We start from the raw sequence: 26,596 nt of genomic DNA, 5'->3' as shown, positions 1-26,596 counted from the left end.
AGTAGCTGCTGGAGGCCCGTGTTCCCAGCGTCCCCTCCCTGGAGAGCCCCAGGGCCCCTTACAAACGCCCCACCCCATGCTCCGTGCCGCCTATTTGACTGCCTCTGCTGGCCTGGTGTTTTCAGGGACTCCCTCTCCGGTGGAGGTGGAGCCTTGGAGGTGGAGCCTTGGCGAGTGCTGGCCTGGACCGCAGGGTTAAGAGGGTTTCAGCGGGCAGTGCCGCTGTGCGCCACTAGGTGCTGCCCTGGAGCGGGTTCTTGCGCCCCAGAGAGAGTGCCCTGAGAGCCAGGCTTCAGTGGAACGTGGGTCTCCGGCTGGTGGCCACTCTGAGCTCGGAGTTCTCTGCTGCTGGTTGTGTTAATTGAGGGACCCCTGTGCAGCCCCCCTTGGCCCGAGAGGAATCCTCAGGACAGAGGCCAGCCCAGGCTGAGTGCAGGGAGGAGCTGGGCAGGCGGGCAGGTACTCCACCTGTGGCCCTGGCTGGGGCTCAGGCCCAGGACCCTGCGGGGCCGAGGAGGCCTTGGGACCTAGATGTGGGCTTGGCGTGGGTGGGGGTGGGCCCGCTGTACGCCCCTCGTGAGCTCCACTGCATGACACACACACCTCTAAGCGTATGTGTGCTGCTCGGAGGCGTGTGTGTCAGCTTAGAGGAAGTGAAGCGTGGCTTCCCTGGCGTCCTGCTCGTCTCTGCTTGGGCCCGGGCAGGGGCGGCCAGCCTTGGCAGTCACCTGGTGCCACGGCCTCTCCGCCCTCTTGTGTCTCCCCCTCTCTGTCACTGCCTGCTCCCACAGCCCTGGGGGGCCTTGGAGGCTGCTCCAACCTTGGGGCTCAGGTGGACTGGGCCTCTTGTTGTTGCCGTGAGGTGGAGGCGTCCAGGCAGCTAGAGTGAGTTTGGAGGGGTTTCCTGTCCCTTGGCTCCTCCTGAGACGCTGCTGGATCACATGTGGGCTGCCCTGCACCGCGCTGGGCCCTCCCGGAGGAGATGTCCTTGCCGCTCCTGCTCCCACTCGCCTCGGCCTCTGGGTCTGGAACGTGGTTCCAAAGAGGGCCCTTCTGACCCTCTTCCTCCTTCCCAGCGGCCTGCTCGACCTTCTGTTGCCTCGTTCCATGCATCCCTCCCCGCACCGGTTTTTTAAAACTAAATTTAGAAAAATTGAGATAAGGCTTACTGTACAATTCATCCCTTTTCATTTGTCTGTTTTTGACCAACAACTTCCACTTTTAAAATCTCAGTAAATTTCAGTTTGTCGAATGGTTGGACCCACTCAGGTTTCTCCAGTTGGTCTGTGATTCCTCCACAGCTGTCACCTGGTTATTAGGCCTTCAAGGCAGGGCTCTGAGCAGCAGATCCCCTGATGGTGCGTTGCAAAGCGCGGTCGGCCCACGGCAGGAAAGGGGCACCCAGCATGGATAGTTGTATAACATCAGTAGGCTGTGGTCTGGGTGCCTCTGACGGGAAGGGAGGAGCTTCCGTGCAGTGCTAGAGGGTCTCCAGACCCCGAGGGGGGTGAGCCGGAGGCTCCCTGAAGGCTTCAGGGGACCAGTGAATAGCATTCATCCAGCCGTCATTTCCCCAGTCATGCCAGTTCTGTGGGCCCCACGTCAGGCCCTGGGAGATGGCGGTAGGAGGTGGATACGATGGTCTGTCCCGATAGGGGCAGGGGCGGGGCCCTCACCCATCCAGCCTTTCTGATGGAGACTTCTGGGTAGAAACCACGTTTCCCTTTGGACTCACACCTGCCCTTTCAGTATCCAAAGCACCTCTGTGCTGAGGGCAAATTCCCCAGAGTCTTCAGTGGGTAACATGAGCAGGTGTCTTTGCTTTGGAGATTACCTCTGCCCCCTGACCCGGGTTATCTTGCTCAGTGCAGCCTCGGCATCCTCAATCTGTCAGTTAAGGGCACAGGGAACCACACTTTGTGGTCATAAAGCACCTCCCTGTGTATCTGGCCCATGCAAGCACTTACAAATAGTGCTGTCTCTTTGTAGAGCCCCTGGGGCTGACGTGCTGTTATTAATGTTGTCTGTGGCAGGCAGGCCCCAGAGTGGCCCCCATGTAGCCCCGCCTCCTGCTCCCCACCCCCTGGAGAGCAGGCTGGCCTCCTGGCAGGTTCTGACCAACAGAACTCTGGGAAAGTGATGGAGTCACTTCCGTGGTTAGGCTGCACAGCCTATGATTTCCATCTTGCCAGCTGACTCCCTTGCTGGCTTTGATGCAGTGAGCCGTCATGTTGGACAGGCCCACGTGGCAAGGAACAGCCAGCAAGCAGCGAAGCCCACCGACCACGTAAGGGGTCCTAACAGTGGGCCCCTCCCTAGTCGAGCCTTTGGATAAAACCCAGCCTGGACTGACAACCTGGATTGCAGCCTCCTGAGGGACCCTGAGCACAGGACCCAGGTAAGCCAATCAAGACTCCTGACCCACAACTGTGAGATGATAATGCGTATTGCTTTAAGGCACTAGGTTTGTGGTGCTTTGTTACACAGCAGTAGCTGAGTCATGCTGATGAAGGTGTGCTGCATCCACTTACAGGTTCACCGAGCAATTCAACTCTCGCTTCCCCTCTTTTGGTACCCTGTCCCTCTGCCACGCCCTCCGCCCCTTTTCTTTCAGGGGTGTGATTGGGGGGGCTGCATGTTAGCACCTTCTGCTCTGAGGAGAGAGGGCTCCCAGCAGGTCTGCAGAGCGAAGGCTCCCCACATCTCTTTTTTGTTTGTTTGTTTTTTAAATATTTATTTGGTTGCACCAGGTCTTAGTTGCAGCACACGGGCTCCTTAGTTGTGGCATGCGAACTCTTAGTTGCAGCATGCATGTGGGATCTAGTTCCCTGACCAGGGTTGAACCTGGGCCCCCTGGATTGGGAGGACGGAGTCCTATCCACTGCACCACCAGGGAAGTCCCCCCTGCATCTGGTTTTGCTCTTATGCAAAGTGGAAATGTCTTCTTGCCTGCGTCTTGAGACGGATGCGGGGGGAGCCGTGAACCCTGTCCCTGCAGCTGGCGAGAGTCAGGCTAGACCTGCCCCGAGGTTCGCTTAGGGTTTGGCTGCCATGTGCATGAAGCTCGTTGCAAGGAAGGTGTTGAAAGCCCGTGTTTATCTCAGAGCAAAGCTTGCGCAGAGGATGGCGAGTGAGGGAGGCTGAGCTATCACCGCCGGCTCCGCCCCGAAACTGCGGTGATACCCCTCCCTGCCTGCCGCACAGTGGTGGTGCTCCCCCGCCTGTCCCCCCCGCCCCCCCGAGACGCTATGAGGAGTAACCGGGAACCTGGAGAGCACTGTGGAAGCTGATCAGGTCAGAGGGATGAGACCTCAGACCAGCAGAGCTCGTGTCCCCGGGTAGGTCAAGTTCTCCAAGTGGACATTGTGACACCAGCTGCAGAGAGAGACAGCAGCGGGCACAGGGGTCACGATCGTGCCTCTAGACACACTCAGCCCTACACCCCCGCCACTGGGGAGGGGAGAGGGTCTGGGAGGGCTCAGATTTTGGGCGGTCGGCAGAGTCCAAGCTTTATTAGATTGAAATCACAAGGGTCAGAGAAGGTCAACATCATTATCGCTTAGGTTCCAGCTTGATCTGGTGGCTGAGCTCTTGAGGGGGCTTAAATTTGGCAAAACAGGGACTTCCCTGGCGGTCCAGTGCTTAAGACTTCATGCTGTCAATGCAGGGGGCACGGGTTCCATCCCAGGTCGGGGAACTGAGATCCCCGCATGCCGCGGCAGGCAGTAAATAAATAAATTTGGCAGAACAGCTCAAGAAAGTGCTTCTGGCGAGCCTTTACAACTGATTTATTATCTTCGCTATTGTTCCTTCTCTTGTCTGATAACAGTCTTTCATCCCTGCGTTCTTTTGTTTCCTTAAGCTCACTAGTTATTAAGACCTGTTCAAGGACAAACACTGTGGCCAGGCTTAGATCCCAAAATGGCTTAGGCCAAAAAATGGCTTCTCTGATGTCAAGAAAGCCGCGTCTGATTCTGTTTCTGGGACCCGTACCATATCTGCTTACATCCCCTCCCTCAGGCCGGGGTGCGTCACTGGTGAGGCAGCCTGGGGCTGTGGCAAAATGCCCTCCCGGGCTGGGCAGGGACAGACCTGCTGGTCATGGTTGGGCTGCTGAGCCAGAGGCTCTTGGGTCAGTGACTTTTTTTTTTTGGCCGCACTGCATGGCATGCGAGATCTTAGTTCCCCGACCAGGGATCGAACCCGGGCCACAGCAGTGAAAGTGCCGAGTCCTAACCACTGGTCCACCCGAGGATTCCCAGTGACTTGTGTTTCAACTGCCTCCTTGTCACCAGTTAGAGAGGGTGGGAGTCCCACTGTGGGGAAGGGGGTGGCTGGATGCAGGACGTCTGACACGGACAGATGAGTAGACGGCTCTTTATTAGGCACAAGGACCGACAGCCCCGGGGAGAAGGACGCTGCAGGCCCTGCAGGGCACTTGGGGCGCAGTCAGGAGCAGAGTGTGCAGGCAGCCTTTAGTGACAAGAGGATGAGGTGGCCTCCCGTTCTGTGGGAGGATGTCGCTGACTTGCTTGAATCATTCTGCAGGCTGGCAGGGCAGTGACAGCAGGAGCCCAGCCGGTCCCTCGGTCCCTCGAGAAGGAGGGCCTTGGGCTCTCCGACCTCATCGGTGGCAGCTGTGGGGGACCCTCCGTGTTTTCCTAGCATGTGAGATTCACCCTCAATCAAGGCCTTCACCACAGCTCACATGAGTCACGCGCCGTTTGCAAAATGAGTCAGACAGGCCTGGGTTCGGTGCAGCCCAGTTGGGCTCCTGGCTCTCGGCAGACACGGCACCTCTGTGTGTGTGCCAGCTTTGTCCTTGGGGACAGTGGTTTCTAAGGTGGCAGCGAGGGTTGGAGGCAAGGGTGTGTCAGGGTCTAGCACACTCTGGGCGCCCCCTCACTAAGCATGTCTTGTTAGATTCGGGGGCTCGGGCGCAGGAGTCACCAGGCCATGCTCGGTCCCCTGCAGCGCTGCCCGCCTCTCGTAGGGCAGAGGGCTGTCCTCGCGCCACCTGTCCTGCCCAGGGGCTGCGCACCCACAGCTGCTGTGCTCCTGACCATATTTGGGCAAGAGGCGGTGGCCGCTATTAATAACCAGCGGGGCTGCCAGGGCACGGGGTGGTCTATAAAGCCAGACCCACCAGCCCTGAGAGGCTCCTTCAGCCCCCGAGACCTTTAGCCTCCCTGTTGTACAGAGAGAAAAAGAAAAGTAAGTACCGAAACCATCCCCTTGTCCCTCTGTCTGGCCCCACTCTGTGGCCTGAAAAGTGAGACACAGAACAGTGGTGAAAGACATACCCCATGCAAAGGACGTCTGAAACACAGCCTAGGGGGCACTTAACCGGCCCAGGTGGGAGGAGGGCAGTGAGGGGCGGAGAGGAGGAGGAGGGGGCTGGGACTTCTCCTCCCTGATTCTCCTTGTCCTGGAGGGGAGAGAGCCGGGGACCCCTGCCCTGGCCAGGTGACCCCAGGATGCATGTGTGTCTTGCAGTGATGGCCGTGGTGCCGGCTCCCCTCGGGGAGTGCGCGGCTTCCTCCCCCTGCCACCCCGACTCCCCCGGTGTCCCCCACCCCACCCCTCGGGGTTTTGCATTTTTGAGGGTCCCTGTATGGGAGGACTTCCAGACCCCTGCGGAAGTGAGCCCTGTTTGCATGATTGAAAGTTGCCTCTGCGCCCCCTCCCCTCCCGGGCTTGTTGAAGAGAAACTTAAAGGGAACGGGGAGGTGATGAGGACATTTCTTGGGTGCCCCAGGCTCCCTCCAGAATGTGCTGGGAGGACTTGGGGGGGGCTCCTGAGTGGCAGCGGAGGGCATATGGCTGCCCCTGTCTGTGCCCGTCAGCCTGCTCCTCCCCCAGGCACCGGCTGGCCCCCTAGTCTGCCCCAAGGATGCCCCCTCAGGGGCCTGGCAGATGGCACCTGAGGTGGAGGCAGCCTTTGGAGGTGACCGCCCTGGCCCTGTTGGGACGTGGGTAGGGCAGGCAGAGTAACTGCTGATTAAGATGGCCCCTGAGTGCTACTTGACGTGAGTGGCAAGTGCTTGGGGTTGGGGGGGTCCTGAAATAGAATGAGGAAAGAAGGGCCCCGGGAGCCAGCTCTGCAGCCTTGCCCCACTGCCTGGAGCCTCTCCCTCCATCTTTCTCCCCCGATGGCTGTTAGGACATTTGGGGAAGGGCCCCAGGGCAGAGCTCTGGTGGGGGGACTGTCCAGGGGCCCATGTGAGGACGCTTCGCATGGAAGGTCACCTGTCTGTATGCGGTGAGCTGGGGTGGGGTAGGGTCTCCCTGGCAAGGCTTCCGAATTGGGGTGGCCTCAGAGGAGCCAGGTTCCAGCGAGAGGCCCATGGGGTCCCGCCTACCTGCCTGGGCCCCCAGCAGTCCCGAGGCCACACCTCCTCCCCCACGGAGTGAGCTCCCTGGTGTGGGCAGGCCAGGCCCACTTCCCGGGGGTGGGGAATGACTTGGCCCAGCAAGGTGTCAGCCACAGGATGACTGGCACGTGAGTGTGTGTGTGTCACGTGGGTGTGTGTCAGGGTCTGTCCAATCCTGGGCTCTCAGCCTTCTCTGCACATCGAGTCCCACTCGGGGCGCCTCCAGGGGGTGTTTTTTTTTTTAATTTGTTTTTTAATTTGTTTTTGTCTGCCTTAGGTCTTCATTGCTTCACGTGGGCTTTCTCTAGTTGCGGTGAGCGGAGGCTCCTCTTCGTTGTGGTGCGCGGGCTTCTCTTTGCGGTGACTTCTCTTGTTGCAGAGCACGGGCTCTAAGCACGCAGGCCTCAGTAGTTGTGGCACGAGGGCTCAATAGTTGTGGCTCACGGGCTTAGTTGCTCTGCAGCATGTGGGATCTTCCCGGACCAGGGCTCGAACCCGTGTCCCCTGCAAGATTCTTAACCACTGCGCCACCAGGGGAGTCCCAGGGGGATGGGGGTTTGAGCCAATTCTCTGCCCTTAGTCCAGAGTGTCTCCCCTAGGCACCGCTGACATTCGGGCTGGATTGTTCTTGGTTGTGGGCCTGTCCTGGGCGCTGCGGGGTGTGGAGCAGCATCCCTGGCCCCCACCCCCTTGACGCCAGGAGCCCCCCAGTGTGACAACCACAGTTGTCCCCAGACGTTGCCCAGTGTCCCCTGGGAGGGGGGCAGAGTCGCCCCCAGTTGAGAAGCACTGACCTGAGGTTGTTCTTAGCCTTCAGCATTCCGGGAAGGTGGAGTGCTTATCCCTGGGCCTCCCCGGGATGATTTTAGGGGAGGGATGGGGGGCAGGCATTCTTAGTGTTTGTAGCGACGTGCTTTCAGGAAATTCAAGGTTTCCCATCCACAGCAAGGCCATGAAGTTTCCTCTTCCAACGAATTTAGTTAAAATCAATAAAATGAGCGAGACTCATAAAGAAAACTAATAAATACCATAGTAGTTATGGGGGAGTCTGCGGCCCCAGCCCTGTCACAAGGGTGGGAGGAGAACGAACGGCCTCAGAAGGGACCTCGGAGGGAGGCGCTGGGGGCATCGGGAGCTGGGGGGCCTCCTCCGGGCCCGGGGTCGCAGGGGAGCCTGGCGGTGACTGGTCCTGCCGCCAGCCCAGGCAGGACAGTGGGCACAGCTGCGTCCCAGGCGCACCAGCCTGGCCTGGAACCCTGTCTCCTTCCTTTGTGGCCTGCAGCTAAGGGACTCCACCTCCGGGAGCCTCAGTTTCCTCATCTCCGGAAAAGGAGTAGGTTGTACTGGTCACGGGAGCATGGGAGACAATTTCCAGCCCCCATCCCGAACACCGGACAGGGGTCCAGCAGGTGTGAGTGCCCTCCCCAGGATTGGGGGCCGGCCTGGGGCGGGGAGGCGGGCCTTGAGCTCCTTGTCCCAGTGAGTGGCAACACCTGCCACAAAAACCCAGCAGCAACGGGCATCCGAAGCCCAGGGGAGGACGCTGAGGCGCAGGTGGCACGTTACCTGCCCCGGGATCTCTCTCTAGGAAGGGGCTGAGGCGGCCGGGTTCTGGAGCCGCCCACTCACGCTCTAGGCTGCCCGGTCTTAGGGTGTCCCGTCCTGGGGCCTGGGAAGACCGCCAGGCACTGACCTAGGGGGTGCTTGGCGGATGTGACAGGGGCACATCAGGTTAGTCTTGGGGTTCTGTCTGGGGAGGGCAGGGGCTGCAGGAAACGCACAGGTTAGCCCAGCTGGAGTCCACACTGTGCCCAGAGCTGCCCAGCCAGGGGCAGGTGGGGCCGGATTCACTGGGCCCATCAGGTGGCTGTGAGAGGAGTGAGAGAATCTTCCCGGGATACGGGTATTGAAGGCGGATGGGGCGAGGGTGAGCCGCCTGGCACATCTCCCTGGCTGGAGACGGTCCTGGGTCAGCATTTGACAGACGTGTTCAGATCTCAGCTCCGCTGAGTGACCTTGGGCAGGTCCCTTTCCTCTCTGAGCCCTAGAGAGGCGGGTCATAGAATAATCCGACCACTCAAGGTGGTCAGCCCCGATCAGGGTGACAAACTGTCTCAGTTTGCCTGGGCCCGGCCTTTCCCAGAATGGGGAACTTTCAGTGCTGAAACTGGGAAAGTGCTGTGCAATCAGGATGCGGTGGTCCCCCATCCCGCTACTGTTCTTATAGTGACCGAGGTGTCTGGTGGCCAGGCAGGGCTCTGGCTGCCCCGGAGCCACCTCTCCTGTGTCCCTATCCCATCCTGGACTATTTCGGGCCTGGTGACCAGAGGATCAGCCTCACCGTGCTCCGTGACTGTGACAAAGGGCAGGCCTTGGCAGGCTGTCCGAGGCTCCCTCCACGCCCTGCACCAGCTCCCACCTGCCCTCCAGGACACACAGTGGGCTCTTCCCGCCACCCTCCACCCCAGACCTTGCATACACTGCAGCCATCAGCAGACGCTGCAGGAAATGAGTGATTTCAGCCGTGCAGACATGAGGGTCTCTACCCCAGCCCCCCAGCTCAGCCGTGTAGCTTGAAAGCAGCCACAGCTGACACGTACTCAAGTAGGCGTGGCTGCCAGCCAAGACAACTTTATTTATAGATGCTGAAATTTAAATTCCATGTAACTTGCATCTGTCACGAAATTTAATTCTTGTTATTTTTTCCCATGACCATTTAAAAATGTGATGCCATTCTTAGCTCGAGGGCTATACCAAAACATGCAGTGGGCTGGATTTAGCCCATGGGCCATACTTTGCTGCCCCAAGTACTACACACCCAATAAACATTTGTTGAGTGAATAATGTTTAGTGCCCTGTTAAAGCAGGCACTAATTTATTAGCGTGACAGTTACGTGCTGTTAGCGAGTATATGGTCATTTGTACATTTTTTTTGTACATTTTTTATTAAAGTCACAAGTGTTGGAAATGCGACCGAATAAAATAAAAGTCACATTGGGTGATTTTTTTTTGGCGGGGGGGCTTCGAGGCTTGTGGGATCTTAGTTCCCCAACCAGGGATTGAACCCAGGCCCTCGGCAGAGAAAGCATGGAGTCTTTCTGGACTACCAGGGAATTCCCGGCCCAGAGGACTTTAAAAAACAGCTTTATTGACATAGAATTAACATACCGTTCAATTTATCCATTTAATGTGTAAACTTCAGTTTTTGGGGTGTATTCACAGGGTTGTACAACCATCAACTACGATAAGCTTGAGAATATTTTGGGAATTCCCTGGGGGTCCAGTGGTTAGGTCTCTGCACTGTCACTGCTGAGGGCGCAGGTTCAGCCCCTGGTCCGGGAACTAAGATCCCACAAGCTGCGTGGCATGGCCGAAAAAGAAAAAAAAACTTGAGAATGTTTTATCCCCGCTAGGAGCCACCCCCCACCCCTCCCCAGCCCCTGGCAACCACGAGTCTGCTTTCTGTCTCTCTGGATTTGCAAGGTTGGTCCTCCCGAGGCCTCTTTTCCCCCGGCTTACAGGTGGGCATCTTCTCCCTGTGTCCTCACATGGTCTTCCCTCGGTGTGTCCCAACTTCTTCTTATATGGACACCAGTCATACTGGATTAAGGCCCACACTCATGACCCCACTTTAACTTAGTGACCTCCAAATGCAGTCATACTCTGAGGTCCTAAGGGTCAGGGGCTTCAACATACGAATTTAAGTGTACACAATTCAGCCCATAATAGTGTCGTTTGCTTTTTGGTTTTGTTTGTTTGAAGCAAGGAGAGTCTTAACAGATTCAAATCCTGCTCAAACATACCAGGACATCGTGTTCTGAGCCATAAGGTACACAGCTTGTCAATGGCCTGGGAGGGATGGGAACCCAGCCCCTCCTGACTCTCGGCCTGTGGGCCCTTTCACCTCTGTTCTGCAGCCCCCAGCAGACTAGCAGATACGGTGACCAACCATCTCGGTTGGTTGGTTCTGAGGGATTTCTGGGGAAGCAGGACTTTCCATGCTAAAGTAAAGGGATGGGAATTCCCTGGCAGTCCAGTGGTTAGGACTCCGCGCTTTCCCTGCCAAGGGCGCAGGTTCAAATTCCTGGTCGGGGAGCTAAGATACCGCAAGGCACACAACGTATTAAAAAAAAAAAAGTAAAGGGAAAGTATTTGGAAAATAGGGACAGTTGGTCACCCTACTAGTGATCTGCACTGGGTCTTCAGGTTGGTGGGGAAGGGGCTGCATGAGGCCTTAGCTGAAGCTAGTGCCAGAGATGAGCCCCAGGCCCAGCGGGGCCTCCCGGCTCTGCTGCCGTCCATCTGTCCATCTGCTTACCACTCTCTCCTTTGTGTTTTGCTCTGTGCTGTATTGTGAGGCCACAGGGGCAAAGGGCAGTGGTGATTGCACCGCTAGGTGATTTCTGTTGGCAGGAAGGCTGTGTTTAGAAGGGACAGCAGCTGAGTAGGAGGCTCCCCGCAGCTGGGGCACAGGAAGTGAGCAGTTTCCCAGGAGCCTGGGACCCCAAGTCCAGGGCAGGACAGGACGTGTAGCGCCGACCTGCTGCCCAGCCCGTTCTGTGGTGAAGGGCAGGGAGCCTTGGGGCACACGGAGACCCCACTCCATGGATGCCACTGCAGGAAGCTCAGAGGACAGTGGGAGTGTTGTGTGGCAAGTGAGGGGCAGGGTTCTGGACGCCCACACTCCTCGCCCCACAGCCTTCTTGCCACCGACAAACATGAAAGCACACGGAACCCTCACTGCCCCTGTGCCCTGATCCTCCCTCCCTGCATCCCTTCCTTTTCTTTTTATTGAGGTGAAATTTCCATAACATACAATTAATCATTTTAAGTGAACAATTCAGTGACAGTTGGTGCATTCACAACGTTGTGCAACCATCCATCACCTCTAATTCCAGAACATTCCATCACCCCAAAAAGAAACCTTGTCCCTATCATCAGTCACTCCCGCACCCCGCCTTCCCCCGAAGCCCAGCCCCTGGCAACCATGAGTCTACTTTCTATCTCTGTGGATTTGCCGGTTCTGGACATTTCATATACGTGGAATCAGACAGTATTTGTCCTTCTGTGTCTGGCTTATTTTACTGAGCATCATGTCCTCAAGGTTCATCCATGTTGTGCTGAGTGTCAGACTTTCCTTCTTCCTAAGGCCGTGTGTGGATGGACCACGTTTTGTTTATCCATCCATCATTTGATGGACTTTTTAGGTTGCTCTCACCTTTTGGCTACTGTGAATAGTGCTACTTTGAATCATTCATGTTCAAGTTTTTGTTTGAACACCTGTTTTCAATCCTTTTGGTTATCTTCTAGGAGTGGAATTGCTAATTGATAATTGTTTTTTTTTTCCCCCCATAATTTCCAAATGTTCAATGGCTTTGTCCAAAACTGTCTACACTTCAGGTTTTTCCTGCCCTTTTGGACTGAGTGGGGTGGGTGGCTACAGTTCCACGGCTGGCCCTGGGGTATCACCCTCAGGTCAAGGGGTACCCTGTCCTCCTGTCTGCCCCTGCTCCGTCCACCCTCCCCCTCCCCGCCCTGTCTTCAGGCTCCACGGGAGCCTTCCAACCTCCCTTGGGCAAAAAGAACAGGGTCTGAGGAGACCTGAGTTCAAATACCAGCTCCCAAGCCACTGACCATATCTGAGCCTCAGTCTTCCCATCTGTGAAATGGGTGTATATGATAAACTGCCTCACCAACATTCTAGGGAAGGCTCAGGGAGATGTGGTTCCTGGGACAGGGAGTGTGTCCTTACGAGCATCCTGGGTCATGAGAAGTAGGTGTCAGCTCCAGTCACGGAGGAGGCGCCGGGGTGCAGTGACAGCGGGGCTCAGCTAAGAGTCAGGGGCACCCTCAGGCTTGGCTGACCTCCCAGCCCCTGCTCTGGGCCATGCTGCGCTGTTTTCTGAAAGCTGGCAGGAAATCTCCCTTTTGAGGAAGCTAGACCCAAAGACCCTCAAGCAGCCACCAAGGGTCACATTGCCATGGATCCAACGGGTGGAGACTGTAACTGCCCAGAGCCCTCAGTGTCGCCCCCCCCGATGCCCCCAATGCACCAAGGAGATAGGGCAGGAGGGTCCCTCTCAGCACCTCGAACACAACAGGCTGGACCCCAACGATTAAAAAACAGGATCAGGTTTAGTACGTAAGCCGCCATCGAGGTTACAGAAGCATCTCGGGACAGAATGCCTGGGCCCTGAGATGCTGGGCTGTGAGTGGGGCCTCCACTCTCATATGTACAGACTTCCCCAAAGGGAAATGGTCACGCAGTGTCTGGCTGGGATGCCGCCAGCCTGGCCGTACTGTGGCCGGAATTGTGTCTGGGTCCCTGCATTGGGGGCTGGGCCCCTCCTCTCCAGCCACACCTAGGAGCGGTTCAGAAGCGAGTTCTGAATGTCTTCCAGGACTTGGTGGAAGAGCTCCTCGCGGGACTTCATGCCGTCCAGGTACACTGAAATCAGAAAGGCCACAGTCAGGGGCCCTGGGGGCCCAACCGTGGCCCGGGTCACTGGGGCTGCTGCCAGGAGGCAGGGGGCCAGCTCACAGAGGACTAGAGGACTGCAGGTCAGGAGGAAGCTGGCCTGCAGAGTCAGCCTGCGGGAACAGACCAGCCTCTGGGGCCCAAAGCGAGAGAGACTGGTGGTGAGACTCGAGGAGGGACTTTCAGGTTTCCCAAATGGTCCCAGTGGGGAGGAGCTGGCCTCATCTTACTCAGGGACTTACCCACTTCCACGCCATTGGCCTCCATCTCCCGCTTATACTTCTGGTACATAGGCCACACGTGGCCGTCGAAGAGGCCGGGGGGGTCGGGGACCATGTAGCGTCGAGTACTGGGGAGGGAGATGGGCAAGAATGAGCAACACCCATGTCGCCCAAGGGTGATGCCACAAGCAGAGCCTGGGGTGAGGGAACTAGGTCAGGGTGGCACCACTGAGAACGGAGACCCCACTGATTCGGGGCCCCGTGCTGGGGCCTGGGTACCCCAACTTCCAGCATTTTCCCCGGTGGGCCTGGGAGATGCCCAGGGTAGGGCATGGGTGGGCCACGCTCTCCAGGCCGCAGGCTGTGGGCCTCTGGAACCCTGCACTGACCACCCAGGTGCCTGCTGCCCATCAGCCTGCAGCTTCAGGGTGGCCATGTCCAGCAGGCATTACCCAGTTTCCTGGTCCCACCTGGGAATGCAGACAGGGCCCCCAGGCTCACCTTCTCCTCCACTTGCACTCTTCGTACGGGACGGTCAGGAAGTACCGTCGGCTATACAAGTCCACCAGGGGCCTGGCAGGGGTAGGGGACCCGGTCAGCGCCCGTGGGTCAAAGTACACAACCCCCCATGGTCTTGGCCTCCAGGGACATTCCTGGGTGATGAGGACTGGTTGTGGGGGGGGCAGTTTGTCTGGGCTGATTCGGTTAGGGATGAGTGAGGGGACCAGCATCGGCCAGCCTCCTACTATGCCCGCATTAGCCCTCCACCCTGAGGATGGAATCCTCCCTCTCTCCCAATTTGGATGGGCCCAGAGAGGTACGATGTCCTGCCCAGGGTCACCCAGCAAGGTTGTCTGTCAAAATAGAGACTTGGTGACCTGGGAGGGCCCGGATTGTCTGGGGCCCAGACCTGGAGATGCTCACTTGTAGCTGTAGAGAAGGAAGCCTTCCAGGATGAGGATGTGGGTGTCTGAGGCGTCCAGCTGGACACTGACCCCGTGGGCACGGGCGAACTTCTGGGGGCTGCTCATCCAGGCCTGCACGGTGCTCAGCATGGCCTCCATGTCCAGGGACTCCAGCACTGGGGGCGGGAAAGCGAGTGTTGGTGGGGTGGGGGCCATGGGGCAGTGAGGGCAGGGGGCGCGGGGCTGCCGTCCGTCCTTACCGTCCCACTGTTTGAAGCCGTCCTCCCCAACTGCTATTTGGTCTTGGGGCTGAAACAGAGGAGCCCAAGCCGCGGGCTCAGTGCCCGCCTTCCCACCTTACCCCACCCTGGGGTGACAGCGCCTGGAGAGCCCCCAGTGAGGGTCTGGGTGCCCCTGCCTGCCTCGGCCCCCTGCAGCTGATAGTCATAGGCTTTGAGGTCCCAGGTGGGGGTGGGGGGCTCCAGGCTGGCATTCAGAACCCCTCCCCAACCTTGTGACTGTTGGGACCAGGGGCGGGGGGATTTTGCATCTATGATCTAGTTACCCCCTCACCCTCCACAAAGCATCAAGGGCGGGCTCAGAGCCCATTTTGCAGATGGGAAAGTGGAGTTGCAGAGGATAAAGGGTACCACCCAGGTGGCACGCACCCTCTGGGAACCGCAGTTTCCCCATCTGTCCCATGGGGAACGGGTGTGCCGTGAGAACGTGCCAGGCACGCAGTAGGTGCTCAGTAACCGAGATCGCCGGTCCCTCGATCTCCCGACTCGGGTTAGCCCAGGGTGCCCCGGGAGGGGTCTGCTCCCCTGAGTCTCCTTCTCGGGGCTGCCACCCCCCGTCCCCAGCCAGGGCAGCTACCTTGAAGAAGTCATCCTGGTGGATCACACAGCAGTTGGGCAGTGACTTAAGGAGGCTGTTGGTCAGTGTGGTCTTGCCGCCGTTGGTCATGCTGTGGAGAGAGCATACACGTGAGGCTGCCTGGGTCCCCTCTCTGGACCTCTCTGGGTCTGAGGGGCCCCCAGGATCAGACTCAAATCTAAAACACAGGCCTGTAGGGACTTTCCTGGTGGTCCAGTGGTTAGGACGCTGCACTTCCACTGCAGGGGGCGTGATTCCATCCCTGGTTGGGAACTAAGATCCCGCAAGCCAAGCTGCGTGGCCAAAAACAAAACAAAGCAAAACAAACACAGGCCTGTAAAACAGTAGAGCTAAGAGGGTATTTCTATTCATGTTAGGTCAGAGGAGGCTTTCTAATCAGCCGATCTGGGCTGCCTGGCCCACTACTGCCCACTGCCCGCTGGGGCCAGGCACAGGCCTGTGCTCACCTGCCTGACGAAACAGAGAAAGGGGGCAGAGGGTATGAAAACAAACAACCAAAAAAAAGTGAACGCAGCCTTGGCTGGGGTCATGGAAGCACTGTTTTCTGTGTTCAGACTCGTCCAGTGTTACAGCAAACCCAGGAGGTGGTGCCCGGAGCTCGAGGAAACTGAGGCCCACGTGTGACTTTGCCTCAGCAGGGCTTTAAAAAAAGCCAAATTGTTAAAGCAAGTGCAAACTGGGGGAGAAAAAGATATTTGTGATAGGAAAACCGGCAGTTCACTGCAAAACCGGGAAGAGATAATCACCTTATGACAAAGGGAAAGGATTATTAAAAAAAGTAATGGGCAAAGCCGGGTGACCACCTCATCCTGGTGTGCCCGGGACGTCTCTGGTTTTAGTGCTCGAAGTCCCAAATCCTGGGGACCCTTCAGTCCTAGGAAGAGCAGGACGGATGGTCACCCTAAGGACTCTGGACTGGGGCCGCTGAAGGACAGAGAAGGCTGGCTGTCAGGCCTTTCTGGGAATGAGTGTCCCCTTGACCTGGTTGTCCCTCTCCTAGGAATCAGGGGTGGAAAGCTGGGTGTGGAAGGGGGGGGGACCTGCAGCCGTTTAAAAGGGCCAATGGGAAAGGTGACTCCCATACATTAAGGGGAGCAGGTTAGAACATGCCTGATGTTAATTTGACTTGTTGCTGAAAGACACACTGTGCTCTCAGGGCCGGCTACAGAACGTGCAGAAATGGAGGGCCCTGGTCTCTATTAGGAATTTCAAGAGGGTGATGGAGCATTAAACCAAGAGGGGGAGGACCCAGGGCGACCTCCCGGGTGGGAGCGCCAAGCCAGCCTGCTTATGCTAAATGCTTCCCGAGCATCACCTTAAAAAGGCCTGGTTACTGGTAATAAATCTCCGGGAAGGCAAGGCCCCTGCCTGGGGTCAGCAGAAGTGGCTGCAAAGGCAGGTGCCACACAGCCAGGGGAGTGCCATTCTGGGGACCCCGCAGCACCTGCCCACGTGCCTCCCTGGGGTCGGAGTTTCCCCACCTTCCTCCCCTTCGCCCCCCACCCCCCCGCGCGCCTTAAGGAAGGTCGCCCTGGGCTTTATAAAGTCTTCTATTCCCCCCTGAATCTAGTCAGGGGTGCGGCATGGGGAAGTGACTTACATTTGGAATTTTTTAATTGGGCCCCGCACCCGGCCCTGTGCCGAACAGAGGGCAGAGACCCCTCCCCGCACTCCGACCTTGGGCATCGGGTACCTGCGACACCAGTCGCCAGGCAGCCCTCCATTCATTCCCGGGCCTCCTGCCCAGGCCACCTCGGCCCGCACAGGAGAGCACCCGGCCGGCCTCTCCCGAGAGCTCGGCGCCTTTGCCCCCGCGGGGCGGTCCGCCCGGGGCCCTGGACGCTCACCCTCCGATGCCCACAATGTACTTCATCTCCGCGCGGAGGGGCGGCGGGGACCGCTGTTGGCAGGCCAACTCCCGACTCCCTGGTACCCGGCTGGGCCCGACCCCGCAGTGCGTCCCGGCTTCATTGAGAAAACCCTGCGCCTTTATAGGCTGGAGCAGCCCGGAGGCCGCCTCCAGGGAGGCGGCCCACGGCCTATGGGGAGCGCGGCCGGCGGCGCGATGAAGTGTTGGGCGGGGAGCGCTGGGAGCGCCGCACCTGTTCCCACTGGATGGAAATAGCTCCACGCTGTCTTTTGCCTAAATTAGTCACGGGTCGGCCGGGCAGGGGGGTGCGGGTGGAAGTCACCCCGCTGCCTCTTCCCCCGTCCTCCCCGCCTGCCCCCTCCTAGCCAGACTGCCCACGGGGCAGATAACCAGCCACACCTCCTCCCTCCCTAAAAATATCCAGCCCGGTGTGTACCCTCGCCTGACCCTGACATTAAGGCCGGTTCTGGGGGCTGAAAAAAGGAACTCACCCCCCCTTCCCCGTCTCCAGCGACAGCAGCGGGCCAGTCCCAGAGGTACCACACGACAGGCGACTTCCTTTTCCAAGGGGGTTGATGCCAAGATGAACTTAAGCTTTGTTCTCGTGACCCTGGCCGCCAGGAAGTCTCAGCGTGACACCAGTGGCTGTTCCGCGGGCGCCCACGTGAGGGCTAGCGTCACTGCGTTTGGCTTCAGGCCTCTCAGCAGCTAGGGGGCGGGGTAGGCAGGGCCCTGCTGATCACCGCCCCCTTACTGACCAGATGGGACCACGTGCCCCACCCCGCCTCCCCACCAGAGGAGACCTTTTGGTTTCAGGACCCCTTTTCCACTCTTGAAAAGGACTGAGGCCCCGGGGAGCTTTTGTTTAAATGGATTATCGTCATGGATAATATTTACCACGTTATACATTAAAACGGAGAAAAATTAAAGGTTTGTTAACTTTAAAAAATGACAACCAGTGTCTTCCCTTGTGGTCCAGTGGGTAAGACTCCACATTCCCAATGCAGGGGGCCTGGGTTCCGTCCCTGGTGGGGGAACTAGATCCCGCATGCTGCAACTAAGAGTTCACATAATGCAACTAAAGAAAAAAAAGACAACTGATCACTACATGGTCACATAAACATAATACATATATTTTTAATTTATTTATGTTCGGCTGTGTTGGGTCTTCGTTGCTGCACACGGGCTTTCTCTAGTTGCGCGGAGCGGGGGCTACTCTTTGTTGCAGTGCACGTGCTTCTTATTGCGGTGGCTTCTCTTGTTGTAGAGCATGGGCTGTAGGCGCGCAGACTTCAGTAGTTGTGGCACAAGGGCTCAGTAGTTGTGGCGCATGGGCTTAGTTGCTCCACGGCGTGTGGGATCTTCGCGGACCAGGGACCGAACCTGTGTCCCCTGCATTGGCAGGCAGATTCTTAACCACTGCGCCACCAGGGAAGCCCCAAATATAATATTTTAAATGAAAAATAATAACTTTTTTTAAAATAAAAAAAAGGGAGTGGGCTTGATCAAATTAAAAATGTCTTGTGCATTGAACGACGTTATTAAGGAAGTGAAAAGACAAAGCAGGGTGTGGGAGAAAATTTTTACAAGTCATATATTGATATATGGTAAGGGGTTACTAGCCAGAATATATAAAGAACTCTTACAGGTCAACAACAAAAAGACAAACGACCCAATTTAAAAATGGGCAAAGAATCTGAATCGACGTTTCTCCAAGGAAGATATACTCATGGCCAACAAACACATGAAAAGATGCTCAGCATCACTGATTATCAGGGAAATGCAAATCAAAACCACAGTGAGAGAACACTCACGCCTACTAGGGTAGCCATAGTCAAAGAGATGGACGATAAAGAGTGTTGGTGAGAATGGGGAGATACGGCGACCCTGTGTGTTGCTGGGGGGGATGGAAAATGGGACAGTCGCTGTGGAAAACAGTTGGCGGTTTTATGACCCAATTTCACTTCAAAGTGTCTACCCAAGAGAAATGAAAACATATGTGCCCACAGAAGCTTGTACGTGAATGTTTACAGCAGCATAATTCACAGGCACCAAAAGGTAGAAACAACTCAAGTGTCCATCCACAGATGATGGATACACAAACTGTGTTCCATCCGCACATGGAATATTATTCAGCCATGAAAAGGGGTGAAGCACTGACAGTCGCTGCAACATGGATGGACTTGAGGACACGATGCTCAGTGAGAGAAGCCAGACACAGAAGGACACACGGTGTGTGGATCCATTGACAGGAAACGTTCAGAACAGGCAGATCCACAGACACAGAGAGTGGGTTCCTGGTTGTCAGGGGCTGGGAGTGGGAAAATAGGGAGTGGTTACTTATATGGTGTTCTTCTGGGGTGATGAGAATGTTCTGGAATTAGAGGTGATGGTTGCATAGCATTGTGAACGCACTAAATGTCACTGAATCGTATACTTTACAATAATGGCTAGTTGTGTATTATGTGAATTTCACCTCAATTAACAACAAAAAAAACTGAGAACCTTTCCAGCTACAATCACAGGGAAGGGACATGTAGCTACAGCAGAAGGTTCAGAAAGATACCCCGCTGCTGCCTGTGAGGATGGAGGATGGGGCCGTGAGCCAAGGATGCGGCACCTCTAGAAGCTGGAAAAGGCGGGAGCTGATGCTCCCGTGCAGCCTCCGGAAGGAAACAGCCCTGCCCACATCTTTTTTTTTGCGGTACACGGACCTCTCACTGTTGTGGCCTCTCCCGTTGCGGAGCACAGGCTCTGGACGCGCAGGCTCAGCGGCCATGGCTCACGGGCCCAGCCGCTCCGCGGCATGTGGGATCCTCCCGGACCGGGGCACGAACCCGTGTCCCCTGCATCGGCAGGCGGACACTCAACCACTGCGCCACCAGGGAAGCCCACCTGCCCACATCTTGATCTTAGCCCCGTGAGACCCGTGTCAGACTCCTCACCTCCAGAACTGTCAGAGAATAAATTCATCTTGTTGAAATTTTAAACAAATTTTTAGGTAAAAGAGTGATATTCTACATTTTTGCAAGTCTCTTTAATATCTGGTTTAGAAGGATTCTCACATCTGCTTGTCATTCAGCCTATTTCCATAGTTGTCTCGGTTGATATATAGGAAGAAAACCCAGCTTCACACAGAGAGAGGAGGATTTTTAGCCTTTTTAGGTCATCATGGGTAGTCGTCTTTGTCCTACACCCGAACTGGACAGGTAGAGGCTTATGAAGGTGGCCTGTTCTCTTTCATTCTCTGCTCCATTAAAGGCCATTCGTCTATCTTCGCACTTTGTTTTATTTTATTTTAATTTTAATTTTTGGCCACACTGTGCGGCATGTGGAATCTTAGTTCCCCGACCAGGGATCCAACCCGTGCTCCCCTGCATTGGGAGCACAGAGTCTTAACCATTGGTCCGCCAGGGAAGTCCCTGTCTTTGCACTTTGAATGGATCTTTTGCTCATGTGTGATTTTGACCTTGAAGACCCCCTGAAAGGGTCTCAGCAACCACCACCCTCACCCAAACTGGACACACTTTAAGAAGCCCTGGTTAAGAATCCTGCATTTGAATCTTGGTTCTGCCACTTGCCACCTGGGGGAGCTCGGGCCCCACCCTTGCATCTCTGTGCCTCACCTGTTCTTATCTTTATAAAGGGAGGCTGCTGGCCCCAACCAAGGGAGGGAGGCTCTCTTTGGCTTTGGGCTTCCACCTCCAGGAGGCTTTATGAAGGGAGGATGCCCTGCCCTACCCATCACTTACCTGTCCCTCAGCACCCAGAGCTGCTGCCACAGGGCCTTTGTACATGCTGTTCTCTCTTCCAGGAACCCCTCTCCTCTTACCCAATCCTCCTCCCCTGGGCTAACTTTGGCTAAGCCATCCTGTGTCACCTTGGACATCAGTCCCCTCCTCCAGGAAGCCTTTCTGGATCCCCATTCCCTCCCTCCACACTGTGAGTTCCCTCCGGGGCAGGCAGGGCCAGATGTGTCTTGTTCTCTGATGTGTCCCGGGTGCCTAACAAGGGTGGGTCCACAAAAGGCAGAGGATCCCTAAATGGTAGCAGAGGGAATGAATGAAACAGGGAGGGGCAGGAGATCTTTGAATCCAGCCACCAGGTGAAACACGAGGGTGTTTCAGCAAGAATCTGCTAAGTCAGTGTAGCCAGAATCCCCCCCTTACCCCTCATGTCTCCTCCTAGTGATTCTCTGTCCACCGACCCCACCGGCTCCTTCGCTGTGAACCTGCTTGCCTGTGCTGTGTTAGGAGTGGAGCCATTGCAGTAGCTCCTGAGTACAATCCGGTTTTACAGCTTGAACTGTCTGGCACTGGTTTTTCTTTAAACCAACTACCTCTGTATGATGGCCAGAGGGAGGAGCTTTGTAAAAACCCAGACCAGGGGCTGTCTTTCTTCTGTTTCAACTCTCCTTTGCCACTCTCCCCATTCTTATTTGCATTTAAAAGAAGCACAGGGACTTCCCTGGTGGTCCAGTGGTTAAGACTCCACGCTTTCAATGCAGGGGGCCCCGGGTTCGATCCCTGGTCAGGGAACTAGATCCTGCATGCTGCAACTAAAGAAAAAGATCCTGCGTGCCACAACTAAAAATAAATAAAGAAAAGAAAAGAAAAGAAGCCCACTGTCCTCATGCCCAGGCCCTGCCCTGTCTGGACCGCCATGACCTCCCTCACCCCCCCACTCCGATTCCACCGGCAGGACCCGCTGTGGCCAAGATAGCTGCTGAGGACCAATCAGCGGTGGAGACAGAAAGTGATGGACCTTGTTGATAACTGGTTAATGGACTCACCTAGTGGCCTCAGGCAGGACTCACCTGGCACAGAAGTCAGGAGAGGTCACTGGGAGCAGTGACCCTCACTTCAGAGGTGGCCACCAGGGGCAGAGTGAGCAAATGGCCAAGACAGGGGTCTTGTCCACTGGCTCCCACCCCCTTCTCCCCCGTCCAGCCCCTTCTGGGTCTCAGTTGCCTCTCTTGGCAACTCAGCGTGGCGGGACCTGTGCCACTGAGCTCCATCAGCTGCCCCGTAGGCAGGGGAAAGCCAGCTCTGGGTGTGACCTCCACTGAGCTCCATCAGCTGCCCCGTAGGCAGGGGAAAGCCAGCTCTGGGTGTGACCTCCGGCTCAGTTTCAGTGGCAAGAATTTCCTGGGAGCCCCCTTGTGGGGCATGTGGCCCAAGCCATGGGTGATGGTGACATGCCCAGATAGAGGCCCTGGCAGGGCACTGCTGGGAGGCCTCCTGGTCGGCTCACTCTGGCACATGGGCTCCCAGTGCAGACCTGCTGATCCTCAAACAGCGCACTGGTCCAAGGTTATTAAAAGTGACCATCCTGGGCTTCCCTGGTGGTGCAGTGGTTGAGGGTCCGCCTGCCGATGCAGGGGACACGGGTTCGTGCCCCGGTCCGGGAAGATCCCACATGCCGCGGAGCGGCTGGGCCCGTGAGCCATGGCCGCTAAGCCTGCGCGTCTGGAGCCTGTGCTCCGCAACAGGAGAGGCCACAGCAGTGAGAGGCCTGCGTACTGCAAAAAAAAAAAAAAAAAGTGACCATCCTGTCCCATAGTATGAAACGTCCAGAACAGGCAAATCCACAGAGACAGAGAGTGGATTCTTGGTTGTCAGGGGCTAGGGGAGGGGTGGGGGGGGTGATTGCTAATGGGAATGGGGTCTCCTTTTGTGGGGATGGAAAAGCTCTGGACCGGAGGTAATGGCTGCACAACATTGTGAATGTGCTGACTGCCACTAATAGTAAAAATCTCCCCCCAGCACCCACCCTGCACTCCTGCCGCCCTTCATTTTCCTGCTTCTGGTTCACCCAGCTCTGTCTGGCCTCCAGGACTTTGCCCTTGCCGAGCCCTCCGCCGGGGACACCTCTCTGCCCGCCCGTTGGCCTAGCTAACTGCTACTTCTCTCTCTGGTCTCCAGTCACCGAGGACCCTCCCTCCAGGGACCCTTCCTGGACTTTCCTCCTGGTCCCCAGTGAGGCCCTGGTTCCCTGTGTCAAACTCCCCCACTGGGCTGGGAGCAACATAAGGGGTGCTTGGGCCCTGTGGGATCCCCAGTGCTCAGCAAATGGATGAACGAATGGATGAATGAGGTTCGCAAGACCCTCCTTAGGATAATCAGAGACTTGGTGGGGTGGGAAAGAGGGGCGGGTCCATCCCCTCCAAAGAGGGCATCCCCTGATCCCAGAGCCAGCTCTGCCATCTTCAACACCCCTTCCTCGCCGCCTTCGTGCCAGCTCGCCCCTTCTGCTTGAGGCCCCCTCCCAGCGACCTTCTCTGTGAAGGGCACCTCACTGGACATCAGAGGGGCAAGGATGGCAGAGGCAGGTGGGCTGGCACCTGCCAGCTCCCGCCATCAACCTGATGGTGACTTTTGTGTGGACCTCACACCTGTCCTGGCATCTCTGCCACCAGCAGGTCCCAAAATCCTGGGCGGGGACAACGGGAGGACTCCTCTTGTACCGGACATGGGAGGGTCCACTCTGACCCTTTGAGGGGCACAGCCCCCAACGTCCTGCAGCTGGCAGAGGGTTGTGGGTCTCCAGCCAAGCAATGGGTGGCCGGGGGTGCCACAGAATCAGACCTCAGACCAATCACTCAGGGTCTGGGTGACCCCAGGTGAGCCACATACCCTCTCTCTGCCTCAGACCCTCCTCTCAGTAACATGGGGCCTGTGCTAGGTTGGACTCAGACTATTATTATTACTGCTACTGTTATTATTATTGTGATATTATGATTTATAATAAGAAACATAGTTGGACTTAGTTCCCAGTTCCCAGCACACAGCCCCTAAAACCTTTGTAATTTCCTACGTCAGAAGAGGGAACATCTTTTGTTATAATATATACTTTTTTTTTTTGGAAATTTCTTTTCTTTGTCACACTGCACAGCATGTGGAACTTCCCCGACCAGGGATCTAACCCGTGCCCCCTGCCGTGGAAGCGTGGAGTTCTAACCACTGGCCTACCAGGGAAGTCCCTTTTATGATAATATTTGGTCTTATGTCCTCTGTGCCTGAAATGGCTCCAGATAGTAAAGATGAAGGAAGCATCCTTTGCTTTCATAACAAGCTCTTTCAACCACACCTGAGTTTACGCTACGAGGTGACTTTTGGAAACGCCCTGTAACCACAGGATCGGGGCTGGTGGCCAGGGGACCCCACTGACCCTGGGATTAGAGGGATGGAACTTTCATCAATGGCCAGTGGTGTAATCCATCATGCCTCTATGAAAATCCCTAAACATTTTTTGTAGAGCTTCCACTAGGTGGACACAGGGAGGTGCTGGGAGGGTGGTGCCCAGAGGGGGCGTGGAAGCTCCGCCCCCTTCCCCACACCTCGCCTTGTGCATCTCTTCCATCTGACTATTGCCGAATTGTACCCTATTCTAGGACCTGAGATTGACTGGTGTCTGAAGTCGGGGCCGTCTTGTGGGGCTGAACCCTTAGCCTGTAAGGTCTGCCCGAACCAGTAGTGTTAGGATTGAGATAAATTGTAGGATACCCAGCTCGTGTCTGCCGGGGATTGGAGAATTGCTTAAGACTAGTAATTAATATTATTAACTGTTGACTAAGTTTGATTCCAGAGAAGAATGGGGACAGGAAAGGAACCTGAATCACAGACAGGCAGAGCCAAAAGGGGCCTCGGGAAAAACCCAGCCGGGGCTCCCATGTTGCAGATGGGAGATAGAAGCAAGAGGATATAGGCCATGGCCCAAATTCACCCAAGGTTGCCCAAGGTCGCTTGGCATTGAGCTGTGCCCCCTCCCATCCCGTGAAAGCTCCTTCCTCTGCACCGCGACCAAGACCGGTGCCACATCCCTTGGACGTGGACAAAAGTCACAAACCTCCCTTCTCAGTGATAGTTTATTTATTTCACATAAAAATCCCCCAAAGCTCATGGAAATGATGCCTTCATATCACGACAGTAATCAGAATGAATTGTTTTTGTTTTTAAAAACCACAAAACTTGCGCCGTCGGAAGGATGGGTGTGTGAACTACGGCTTGGGGGAGGGATTTATGATGCATCCCATGTGTCACAAGAGGAAAACTCAAGGTTCCTTTACAAGGAGGGCTCGACATCCGTTGCATTTCAGCCAAAAACTGCCCCGCAGATACAAATCTTTCTCAAAGCCGATTTCAGAGGGTGTGGGTAGCAGCCCTAGGTGCTACCGAGGACACAGTGGCCCCGTATGGACGGAGCTGTGCCTCAGAACTTCACACACCTGTGGACAGGTGGCCGACCTGGAGACAGCCACCCCGGGGGTCTCTCTCTATTCTGGAGGGGCTTTGAGGTTGGGTTGGGGTCCTTGGTTCCACTTGCCCGTTGTCTATGGCTGCTGGTGGTCCGGAGGGGGTGGTCGGTGGGCCACGGTGAACCAGGGGGTCCGTGCTGGAATTTCTTGTTATGCTGCAGGCTCCTTGAGGGCGGGATGGGTCTGCCTCTTTCGTCCTTCTGTCGCCTCTGCAGCCGCTCAGTAATTGTCAGGTTAGATGGAATGCATCTGTTCCTGTCCCGGGCTCCTTTTTCTCTTCCAGTGGAACACTGGCTTTCCAGGAGTTATTGCATCTACTGTGGACTTGCGGGCCTCGCGGGTCACGTGTCCCTCTCAGCTGAGCAGAGCCAGCCACCTGAACCTGGAGTTAGAGGTGACCTGGCAGATGCCCAGGCACCTTTTAGAAAAGGAGGCGCTCTGGGCAGGGGTGGGGGACAAGCTGGCCCAGGATGGAGTGGCCTTTCGGAGGGCAGCCTGCAGAGGCCCATCCACCAGCCTCTCCTGCCTCAGCCTCCAGGTAACTCATCTGCGCCTGGAACATGGTCCCGGTCCTTTATTAGACATTTGGGAAACAGAGCAGAAACACAAATTAAAAAACCCCACCAGACGCCCAAATGCCCTGGCCTCACCGGAGCAGTGCTGGGTTCCAGAAGATGCAGGTCCAAGGCTGCTTAGAAACCCCGAATTTTCCAAGGCAGGAGCCACTGGCATTTGGGGTGGGACAATTCCTTGACATGCAGGAAGCACTGCTGTCCCTTTCGCTCAGCACTGAACGCCACTGGCTCCCTCCTGCCATTGGGATAACCCCAAACGCACCCCCTTGATATCCCAGGTGGAGAAGCATTCAACATCTCCTTTGAGACCAAGAATCTCCTACTGGGAAATTAATGGGGGAGGGAGGGTCAACCAAACCTGGATGACACCCGCTAAGAAGCCAGCTACAGAGCCAGCAAGAGGGGCCGGATGATGCACCTGCTCGACTTTTGCTCAGATTCATAGAAACAGAGACTCTCAGGGTTGGAGGGGACCGCAGAGGGCCACTTTGTGCAAGTACCGTCCAGCCTTTTCTTGAATGCCTCTAGAGATGGGGAACTCACTCCCTTTAGCTCCGAGCTGACTGGCGTTTCAACCGCATTAGAAAAATGGTTTTTTTTGTCCTAAGGATATCTGCTTCCTTTGAATGCAGGTGGTCGTAGCATCCAGGCCGCTGGTTTTAATTCTCCCCAGTGACCTTTGTAACACTCGAACGTTCAGTACCCTGTATCTTCCTTTTTCTCAATCTGCGTTTCTGGGATGAGCTTATTTCAGCACTGGTTTCTCGGCCTCTGTTCCTGGTGGGAGCCCAAGAGGGCGCATCCCAACCCCATGTTGTCGGGGAGATTAGGGAAGTGGGGAGGCTCATTCCCTCGGTAGGAGGTATTGATCGGGATTGCCCTGTGGCGTGGCCTCTGCGTTCAAGGGGCTTGAGAATGTTCTAGATTGAGGGGGATGTAGGTTCACAACTGTAGAACAAGGATGATTATCAGCGGCCCTCACTGGCGCTGTGGGCTCCGATGCTCCCTAAGAAGGTGGA

General features: G+C 56.2%; 1 protein-coding gene across 1 annotated transcript; it reads right to left on the bottom strand.

Moving 5' to 3' along the window:
* Positions 1-12,510: 12,510 nt before the first annotated feature.
* NMRK2 (nicotinamide riboside kinase 2) lies at positions 12,511-17,299 on the bottom strand. Its single transcript, XM_082835157.1, has 7 exons — positions 17,237-17,299; positions 14,855-14,945; positions 14,239-14,287; positions 13,998-14,154; positions 13,575-13,646; positions 13,095-13,201; positions 12,511-12,822 (listed from the first exon to the last, which is right to left on the bottom strand). The coding sequence occupies exons 2-7, from the start codon at positions 14,942-14,944 to the stop codon at positions 12,737-12,739; spliced, it is 561 nt and encodes a 186-aa protein (XP_082691283.1). The 5' UTR covers position 14,945; positions 17,237-17,299; the 3' UTR covers positions 12,511-12,736.
* Between the last annotated feature and the right edge of the window lie 9,297 nt (positions 17,300-26,596).

Source organism: Leucopleurus acutus (assembly GCF_964270905.1).
Source record: "Leucopleurus acutus genome assembly, chromosome: 3".
Lineage (NCBI taxonomy): Eukaryota > Metazoa > Chordata > Mammalia > Artiodactyla > Delphinidae > Leucopleurus > Leucopleurus acutus.
The sequence above is the reverse complement of the archived record's forward strand: the minus strand, read 5'-3'. Positions and strand labels throughout refer to the sequence as shown.

What these genes read in the sequence shown, in the direction of transcription:
- NMRK2 (XM_082835157.1), bottom strand. Translation starts at nt 14,944, where the DNA reads ATGACCAACGGCGGCAAGACCACACTGACCAACAGCCTCCTTAAGTCA. An exon ending in CGGCTTCAAACAGTGGGACG is followed by an intron (nt 14,155 to 14,238) that starts GTAAGGACGGAC and finishes TCCCGCCCCCAG; the next exon opens with TGCTGGAGTCCCTGGACATG. An exon ending in GAGTGCAAGTGGAGGAGAAG is followed by an intron (nt 13,202 to 13,574) that starts GTGAGCCTGGGG and finishes CTCCCTCCCCAG; the next exon opens with TACTCGACGCTACATGGTCC.